Source organism: Phascolarctos cinereus, unplaced genomic scaffold, assembly GCF_003287225.1.
Source record: "Phascolarctos cinereus isolate Bilbo 61053 unplaced genomic scaffold, phaCin_HiC Scaffold_1;HRSCAF=81, whole genome shotgun sequence".
Classification (NCBI taxonomy): domain Eukaryota; kingdom Metazoa; phylum Chordata; class Mammalia; order Diprotodontia; family Phascolarctidae; genus Phascolarctos; species Phascolarctos cinereus.
In genome coordinates this window covers 198,416,867-198,427,160 of record NW_027555514.1, presented here as the reverse complement: position 1 = coordinate 198,427,160, position 10,294 = coordinate 198,416,867, and the positions used below count along the sequence as shown (strand labels likewise).

General features: G+C 36.9%; 1 protein-coding gene across 1 annotated transcript in view; it reads right to left on the bottom strand.

The window, feature by feature from the left end:
* LOC110218733 (aldo-keto reductase family 1 member C1-like) overlaps positions 1-10,045 on the bottom strand; it is a 25,547-nt gene extending 15,502 nt beyond the window's left edge. Inside the window, 4 exon segments of the mRNA XM_078150109.1 lie at positions 2,671-2,753; positions 8,433-8,598; positions 9,149-9,258; positions 9,922-10,045. Coding sequence (XP_078006235.1) covers positions 2,671-2,753; positions 8,433-8,598; positions 9,149-9,258; positions 9,922-10,041 — 479 coding nt within the window. The 5' untranslated portion in view covers positions 10,042-10,045.
* Between the last annotated feature and the right edge of the window lie 249 nt (positions 10,046-10,294).

The window sequence follows — 10,294 nt, the reverse complement described above, 5'->3', positions numbered from 1 at the left end:
AAACTGGCTGTAAAAATTGTTTCCCAGCTTTCTGCTTACTTTCTAATCTTAGCTGCATTGGCTTTGTGCAAAAACTTTTTAGTGTAATCAGAAATATCCATTTTGTACTTCGTAATGTTCTCTACCTCTTGTCTGGTCATAAGTTTCTTCTCTTCTCCATAGGTCTGATGGTAAACTATTCCTTGCTCTCTTAAATTGCTTATTGTATCACTCTTTATGTCTATATCATGTGCTCATGTTGACCTTATGTTAGTATACTGTGTAATTTGTTGGTCTATATCTAGTTTCCGCCTTACTATTTTCTAGTTTTTCCAACAGTTTTGTCGAATAGTGAGTTCTTGTCCCAGAAGCTGGAATCTTTGGGTTTATCAAATAGTACATTACTCTAGTCACTGACTACTGTGTCTTAAGTACCTAATTTATTCCACTGATCTACCACTGTATTTCTTAGCCAGTACCAAATAGTTTTAATGATTGCTGCTTTATGATACGGTTTTATATCTGGTACTTTTCCATCTTCCCTTGCATTTATTTTCACTAATTCCCTTCATATGCTTGACTTTTTGTTCTTCTAGACAAATTTTGTTATTATTTTTTCCAGCTCAATAAAATAATTTTTGGTAGTTTGATTGGTATGGCACTGAATAAATAACTTAATTTAGGTAGAATTGTCATTTTTATTATTTTTATTACATTATCTCAGCCTACACATGAGCAACTGATATTTTTCCAGTTATTTAGATCTGACTATATTTGTGTGAAAAGTGTTTTGTAATTGTATTCATATAGTTTCTGAGTTTATCTTGGCAAGTAGACTCCCAAATATTTTGTATTGTCTATGGTTATTTTAAATGGAATTTCTCTTTCTAGATCTTCTGCTAGGATTTTTAATAATATCAGATTACATGCTGTCTTGGGGAAAGAGGGGGAGAGGGAGGGAGAAAAATATTTGGAACTCAAAATCTTGGGAAAGTGAATGTTGAAAACTATCTTTACATATAAATGGAAAAATAAAATACTATTAAGTGGGGGGGATAAAAAAAGAGGAAAGGTACTAGAATTAAGAGGGGTTGGGAAAGGCTTCCTGTAAAAGGCAGAAGTCTAGTTGGGAGTTGAAGAAAGCCGGTGAAGCCAGGAGACAGAGGTGAGGGAAAGAGTATTCCAAGAATAGAGGAGAACCAGAGAAAACATCCAGAGCCTAAGATGTCATGTCTTCTTAATAAAAAATGACAGGCCAGGGTCACTGGATGCTTGAATACATGGCAAGGAGTAAAGAGTGAGAAGATTGGAAAGGCAGGGAGGAAGAACTCTAAATGCCAAACAGAGAATTTTATATATGCTCCTGGAGATGACAGGAAGTCATGACAGTTTCTTAGCTGACATGGTGGCTTAATGGAGAATAGACTGGAATGAGGAGAGACTTAAGGCAGGCAAACTTATCAGAAGCCTATTACAATGGTTCAGGTATGAGGGGAAGGGGGCCTGCACCACAGTGGTGGCAGTATCAGAGGAGAGAAAGCAGCATCATGTTCAAAAGATGTTGCAAAGGTGAAATCAACAGGCCTTGGCAATAGATTGAACATGAGAATGGGGGGGGGAGTGAGGAGTCAAGGATGACACCTAGGTTGTAAGCTTTGGGGCTAGGATGGTAATAGGGAAAGTTTGAGGTGAAGCGTGTGTAAAGTAAAGATAATGAGCTCAGTTTTAGACATGAAAAATAAGGTGGCAAAGTTAGAGAGAAAACCAAAAATGTGTACCATGTTTATTTTAATGATCATGTTTATATAATTTCCCAATAACCCCAGGCTAATGTGGAACCAGTCACCTAATGAGAATGAAAGCAGTCATGGGAAGAGGTGTGGGCCTTCTCTGAACCTCACTTCCTGAGAATGATAAAGGAGTACAACAATCCTCATATGAAATGGATTTGGAGGAAGCTACACCCAGTTTTCTTCATCTATCCTTGAATGCCTATGAATATACCCTTCCATGGTAACATTAAAGAATGTTGCTCTAGTGCTCATCTTCACTGAATCAAGGCCCTAGGGCACCCTTCAGACCTAATTTGGAGACCTTAGAGATCATCTAATCCAAACTCTTCTTTTTCCAAATTTTCTAAAAAACTGAGATTCAGAGAGGAAAAGGGACTCATTCATTGCCTCATAGCTAGTAAGCATCAAAACATAATTAAAACCTAAGTTCCTGATATAAAGTACTGCTCCTTTTGTATGGGAGAAGTTTGATTACTGAAAGTGGGAAAAAAAGATCCATTGTGCATGAAAAAATGATAAAATCCATCTACAACAAAATACAAGTTTTCTATTAAACTATAAAGACAAAGAGAGGAGGACTACATAGAGAACTGAACAGCCATGTTTGAAGGCAGACAAATGACTGAAGTTGCAAACACCTAATTGCAATTTTACCTTTGACCATCAATTGCTGAAAAGCTTTTTTTTCAGACCTGACCAAGCGTAGGAGAGGTCCAGAATGCTGTTTCAGATAAGAGGAAGAGGAGATTTGATGACCACTGCAAAATATCATACTTTGTAAATTTATAACTTCTCCATGAAGGACTTCAAAAAGGACTCCTTCCTTTAAAGTACTACCCTAAATCCCTACAGTAACACACCTCTAAGAGAAAGTTAGGCGTTAAGAGCAAAAACTCACTGATTAAGGGTCAGGTAACAAAGGTTTTTGTTAAGGCCATCAATGACTTTCATGTCTTCTGGAGTTAACTGGAACTCAAACACATGCCAGAGAAAAGAGGATATTGTAATAAGTAGAATCTGCTTATGGCATCTCAGAATAGAACAGGTAACTTAATTGATGGAATTGGTCACATTCTGCACTGAGACTTTTATAACTCTGTAAACTAGCTACTCCCACTTGATAGCCTCCCATCTTCTTGTGGGTAGAGTAACCCTTTTCTGACTCCTCCTTTCAGAGTTATAGAGCTTCCCCTTAATCTAGAACTTTGCATTGGTCTCATCATGAACCACTTGTGATTCAGGATATTGATCCAACAGGTTTATGTTTAAAAATTTTTAATTCTGCTTTACATAGCAAATAATTGCCCGAAATTTGTTGCAACCATATTTTCCACTGTGACAACAACCATATCTATATTTGAAACAATATAGTTTGTTTCTGAAAAAATTCAAAACCATCATACACACAATGATTTCTGTGTCTGTATGGCTGACACCAAACTGACCACTTCTGACTTAGTGCAACATGTTCTTGAAGTTTCTCAACCTGTCACCAAATTGTTTCCAAACACCTATGGTCACAGGAGTCCAATATTTGAGTGCAAACATATTTCCAGTAGGTGATCAAATGTATAAGCATACTAGTATTTGCACTCTATATACCACATCACAGAGATCTTTCATTCCCCTTTGTTACCTGATAATTCTATCACATCAGTGGGATAATCACATGATCAAGATGCTATGAGCATTTACATTCTTGCAGTTCAAATAAATGTCAGGCTGTTTGAAATCCACAAGCACACATAAGCTACCTTGAAATTACCACGGACTGTCACAAGCATTCAGAAGAAACAAACCTTATATTGCCTCTCATTGCAATATATCTCATTTAACTATATCTTCTACTTATGATATTATTCTTCAGTTTAAATGAACTGGTTGTCAACACTCATCAATGTTTCACAGAGTGTCTTTGAGGGAATAGCCAGTCATGCCAGTGGTAGACAAGAATGAAGTTATATCTGAAGAGATTCTCTCCTTACAAAGATTGATGTAGATATAAAAATTGTTAAAAAAAAATTAAACAATATATGTAATTGCACCTTAAGTATATTTATCATTTAATGCAATGCTACTTAGACAGTAGAAAAATAAGTCTTTTATATCTTAACTAGCTATGTATTTTCATTAATTAGATACATGGCTAAAAATTTTAAATGAATTTCCATCTTTAAACACAGATAGCTTATAAAATTCTCCTACCATTTTCCACCACATTATTTAAGGGAGCAAGCATTTTCACTTTATTCTTATTTTTAATTAAAATACAGAGATAAACTTGATGTAGAAAAAGTTTTAAGACTGTGTTTATCTATTGTTAGGTCAAATGTTATAAAGTTCTGTTCAAATAAAAAAAGTCATATGTCAAAATTAAGTTTATGTATGATTACTGTATTAGGTTACACATATTCCAAATTGTAACTTATTTCATTATGTTAGTCATATTCAACAAAGTTGGTCAAATACATTTAATATGAAGTCTTGCTGATAATTGTAAGAATATGAGGTCTTACTGGAATTCTCTTTTTCAATTCTTAGCTAATGTCTCATATAAAATATGGATAATTATAATTGGAGTTTTACTTTCTATTTAGAGTTATCATAATTATGGGTAGAATAACATTTATGTTTTATAATTACATAATGTAAATTACAATTTGGAGCTTTTGTGTAAAATTTGTCACTGGTATTTTAAGCACTTCATAAATAAATCTAAAACAATGTTATGAACAGTGTATTAAATTACTCTGGTGATTCACAACACGTTGTATGTTGTTGTTGGAAAGGGTTTGGAGAGCAAAAAAGTTGGGAACCACTGCCTTAGCCAACATTTCCACAATGTGAGAAGGAAATGTGCCTGAAGTATTCTCATAGTTATTCATTCTCTTTTCCCTAATGCTATTGCTTTCACTCCTTCTTTGTTCTGGTTTTGAAGGTGTTAGCAGGGTGGAACATGACATCTTAATTATATGGTTGTCACCCAACTTCAGAAATTTGTAAAATATTTTTAAATCATTCAGATTCCCTCTCGTATAGCTACCATGCCCCTAACTGGATCCCTCTATTAAAATTCAGGCTGAAAGGCTCTACGCCCTCTCCTCAGTATTCCTCTTCTTCATCAAGTACTAACTTCAAAGCCCTGTTCCTCTTCTTTGCACTCCCCAGAGATGAATAATTTAGCAAAGAACCAACATTTAGGATCTATCACTTTAAGTTAGCTTTAGTAATAATTAAAAGAGAACATTGCAGATTAAGGTAGAATATGCAGTTCACCTCCCAATAACTATAAAATAATGTCTCAAATTCAATTCTAAAGCATTAGAACCAATGAAAAGACAGAGTGAAAAAATTTTCCAGCCAAATACAACTTAGAAAGTTGGTAGGAAAAGTCTGTCTCACAGGTAAAAGGGGAACACAGTACAATGCAGGCAGCATCCAGTCAAACCAGCATCAAAGTCCTGAGTCTAGGCTCAGGTCAGTGACTCTGGCACAGTAGGTCAGAAGCCAGGCCCCACAGCCCCTGAGCAGCAGGCAGCTGAGAGACCTCTCACCCCAAGAACAACAGACCAGTGGTGAGGTCCCTCTATCCCAGTACAAGAAGCTTTGGATAGTGTCCCCTCCACCCAAGGAACAGAGTCGAACTTTAAGTCACATAATAGACTGGGAAATGAGCAAAAAACAAATTTAAAAAACTGACCATAGAAAGTTACTATGGTGGCAGGAACAATTAAAACGCAAACTCAGAAGAAGGCAACAATGTCAAAACACCTATATGCCAAGCCTCAAAGAAAAAATGTGAAATTAGTTTCAGGACCCCCCAAAAAAAACTACCAGCATGCTCAAAAAGAACTCCTGGAAGAGCTTTAAAAGGATTTTTAAAGTTAAATAAGAGAAGTAGAAGAAAAATTTGAAAACAAAATGAGAGTGATGCAAAAGAATCATGAAAAAAGAGTCAACAGCTTGGGAAAGGAAGCACAGAAAATAGAAAAATGTATACAAAAATTCACTGAAGAAAACAACTCCTTAAAAATAATTGGCCAAATGGAAAAGGAGGTACAAAAGCTCACTGAAGAAAATAATTCCTTAAAAATTAGAATTGGGCAAGTGAAAGCTAAAGACCCCATGAAACATCAAGAATCAATCAAACAAAATTTTTAAAAATGAAAAAGTAGAAGAAAATGTTAAAAGTCTCATTGGAAAAAGAACTGACCTGGAAAATAGATTCAAGGGAGACAATTGAAAACATTTGAAACTATAATAAAAAAAAAAAGCTCCTGGACATATTTCAAGAAATTATCAAGAAAAAGTCCCCTGATATCCTAGAACCAGAAGGTAAAATAGAAATTGAAAGAATCTACCAAACACCTCCTGAAAGAGATCCCCAAATGAAAACTCCCAGGAATATTATAGCCAAACTCTACAACTCCCAGGTCAAGGAAATAATACTTCAAGCAGCCAGAAAGAAACAATTGGAATATTGTGGAGCCATAGTCAGGATTATACAGGATTTAGCAGCTTCCACATTAAAGGACTAAAGGGCTTGGAATATTATATTCCAGAAGGCAAAAGAGCTAGGATCACAACCAAGAATCACCTACCTATAAAAACTGAATATATAACCCTCAAGTGGGAAAATATTTATTTGATGAAGTAGAGGGCTTTCAAGCATTCCTGAGAAAAAGACAACAGCTGAACAGAAAATGTGATTTTCAAATACAAGACTGAAGAGAAGCATAAAAGGCAAACAGGAAAGAGGAAAAGACATAAAGGATTCAATACAGTTAAACTGTTTACAAGGAAAGGTGATACATCTAATTCTTAAGAAGTGTGTCAGTGTTAGTCCAGTTAGAAGGAGTATACATAGAGGGAGGGTCAGCTATAAGTGGCTTTTGATGTGATGACATAAAAAAGAAATGAGGGATGGAAAAGAGGATTGCACTGGGATCAGAGGGAAGAGAGGTACAATGGGGTAAATTATCTCACATGAAAGAGGCTTTAAGAGAGAATAACGTATACACTCTTTCTGATACAGGAACCTAGCTTACTATATAGGGAAGTAGAAGGGGTGGGGAATAAGAGCAGCAGGGGGACTGATAAAAGGGAGAGCAGATTGAGACAAGTGGTGGACAGAAGCAAAACGCGGGTGAGGAGGCACAGAGTAATAAGAACGAGAAGGATACACAGAGGGAAACCAGGATGGAAGGAAATACACAGTAATCACGACTGTGAATGTAAATGGAATGTATTCACCCATAAAATGGAAGGAGACAGCAGAGAGGATTAAAAACCAGAATCCTACAATATGTTGTTGACAAGAAACACATTTGAAGAAGAGAGAGAGAAACAGAGGGAGAGACACAGAGAGAGAGAGAGAGAGAGAGAGACAGAGACAGAGACAGGGACAGAGACAGAGAGACAGAGACAGAGAAAGAAAAACATAGAGGCAGAGACAGAGACAGACAGACACAGAGACAGAGAGAGACAGAGAGAGTAAAGGGAAGGGGCTGGAGAAGAATCCACTACCCTGCAGCTGAAGTACCAATTAAATGAAAAGTTAACAATTTTAAAGAAGTTTTGGATTTAATGTCTGCCATCTCAGGCAGCCAGAAGAGTGGGGAGAATGATAGGAGAGGTAGGAAGGAGAGACAGAGCTCACTTTTATCAGATCTCCAAAGGAGACATTTCAAACAGAGATGCTTAAGACCTCTGAAATTTAATATGACCAAAACAGAAGTCATTATCATTATTCCCAAAGCAACAATCATTCCAACTTTCCCAATTTCTGTATAAAGAACCATTAGTTTTCCAGTCTCCCAGGTTCATAATCTTGGTTTTACCCTTAATTCCTCACTTTCCCTCACCCCACAAATATAATTAGTTGTCAAATCTTGCTGTTTCTGCCTCAACATCTCTTATATCTCATCCTTTGCTCAAACAGCTACCATCATCACTTCTCACCTGGATTATTGATCACTCTCCTTCAAGTGACTCCCCAGTTTAGTCCATTCTCCTTATTGCTGACAAAGTCATTAACCTTAAGTGCAGATCTCACTGTGTCATTCTCTTATTCAATCAAATCCTTATTATCTTGAGGACATCAATCTGGCCACAACTCATCTTTCTCTTGATTCCTCATGCACAACACTGCGTCTCCTATCTCCTTCCCTTTGCCTGAAATGCATTCTCTTTGCCATTCTACCTCACAGAATCCCTTTCTTCCTTTGGTATATCTCAAGTACCAACTTCCATATGAAGTCTTTCCTGATCCCCTTAACTGTGAATGCTCTCCCTCCCAAACTACTGTGTATTTAACTACTTTGTATCTCTTTATATTAAACAAACATAATATAAAGTGAGTAAATACCACGCAGTTATTCCAAAGTGTATGTTACATAAACGCCACCCTCACAGTCTCCTCAGAAAATTGAAATGAACAACTAGTTTCTTGGAGATCTTTTGAAAATAGTAGAGAATGTGGGTGAATTCACACTTTGTCCACCAGACTGAATCACTGAAGTCCACTAGATTCTTTAGGAGTCACCTTCCTAATGACCAGCTTCCAGACTTCTCTATTTTTCATCATTTTCTCCAATATTCTATTCACCAGCACCAGAGTTTCTGCAGCCGCTTAACCCAACACTGTCCATGCCTCTTCACCTGAAAGTTCTCTTTGATCCGCCTTTCACTGAAGTTCTTTACCAAGACTACCACCCCTTGCTGAATCTGGTATCAGGGGGTGACCTGGCCTGGTGTTCAATTGTACTTCTTGGAAATAGCTCCTGGAACTGGATCTTCTAGGAGAACGGGAGTACTTTCATCTACCCTGCAAGGGAAAGCAAACATTTTGAAGTCTGTGTTTGGGGAAGTGGGGAAGAGTTCAATACCATGCAGATAGCAATCATCTTTTAGCTTTTTACATTTTTTTTTGTCTAGGCAAAAGTGACTTGCCCAGGGTCACACAGCTAGTAAGTGTCATGTGTCTGAGGCTGGATTTGAACCCAGGTACTCCTGGTTCCAGGGCTGGTGCTCTATCCTCTTCGCCAGCTAGCTGCCCAAGCTTCTTATGTTTTTCAAAGCATTTCCATAGACATCTCATTCCAACCTCATACTAATATCATGGGGTGGTCAGGACAAATGTTATTGTCTTCTTTTTACATATAATGAAATGGGGCTCAGAAAGGTTAAATTATTTCTTCAAGACCATGCAATTAGCAAAATGCCAGAAGTCAAATGGGAGTCAAATCCAGTTAATTACAACCCCACAATGAATGCTGTTTCTGCTACTCAATGTTACACAATTTGTAAGCAAGCAAAAATTTGGGCAGTCAACTGTACTAGTGATTAAGGAATCCATTACAGACCCCCTTTCTCACCATGGAGCCTCTCCGTGGGATCCCAAGGCACTATATGCTACCAATATGATATCATTTGACTTGCACAACTCCAACAATTTGCTCTGGTTCAGGTAAGGATGGCATTGCACCTGAAGTACAATTAATACTGAAGTTTGGGCTTATAAAAATAAGATGCATGAGGCCAAAAAGGACAATATTAAGCATTTTGATAATCAAAGGCATTAGGAATTACCTAGTTATAACTCAAAGCACAGAATGTTAGCATGTCTATTTAAGGCCCTTTTCACATAGAGCCATTAGTGCTGAAAGGGGCAGAAATAGCAGTTTTCAGTTCAGGAAAAGACTTAAATAAGTTAATAAAGAATGTAACATTCAGATACTGCCACTGATGAATAGTTTGATTCCTGAAAGAAGTAGGAAAAGAACTTTGGTTTAATAAAAAAAAAATAGTGTTTAAATGTGTTTGAAGAAACATAGCTTTTAGGTATTATGTGAGTAGTTTTGAATAGAAAATCAACTCTAATAAAAATAGACTCAAATGACCTTATGGATTATATAGAATGAAACCTTACATGTCTGTGAAAAGTTTTACGGTTTAAAGGATCAAAGAAATAAGTTTTATTTATTAAAAACTGGAAAAATGTGAGTAGGAAGAAACAGTTTCAAGAAGAAAAAATGAAATGTAAGACCATGATGAAGATAAGAATTGCAGGGATCTGTAGTCCCTCCACTCATTTATCAGGAAGGGGAAGAATAGGAAAGAAACTGTACTAGGAAAGGAATTGTTTTACCTGGATGTAGACAGGTTTATATGTAAGCCCAGTTTTATTCAGGATCATCTCCAATTGCCTGCGGTTGAAGTTGGACACTCCAATGGATTTCACGAGGCCTGCATCCTTACATTTCTCCATGGCCTGAGTAGAGAGGGATTATGAATGCCTATGGAACCTTGGAGGACATGTTGAGTAGAACCCTTCCCCCATGCATCACCTAGTTTTGGTCTTTTCACTTCCTCTCCTCTGATTTGAAAAAAAGAACCGCAGGAGAAGACACCTCATAGGATTCAAATCTGGAAGGGGCTTTAGATACAGTTTAGTCCAATCTCCTCATTTTTTTTTCTTTTTTGGTCAAGCAAACCAGCATCTAGAGAAGTTATTGCCAAAC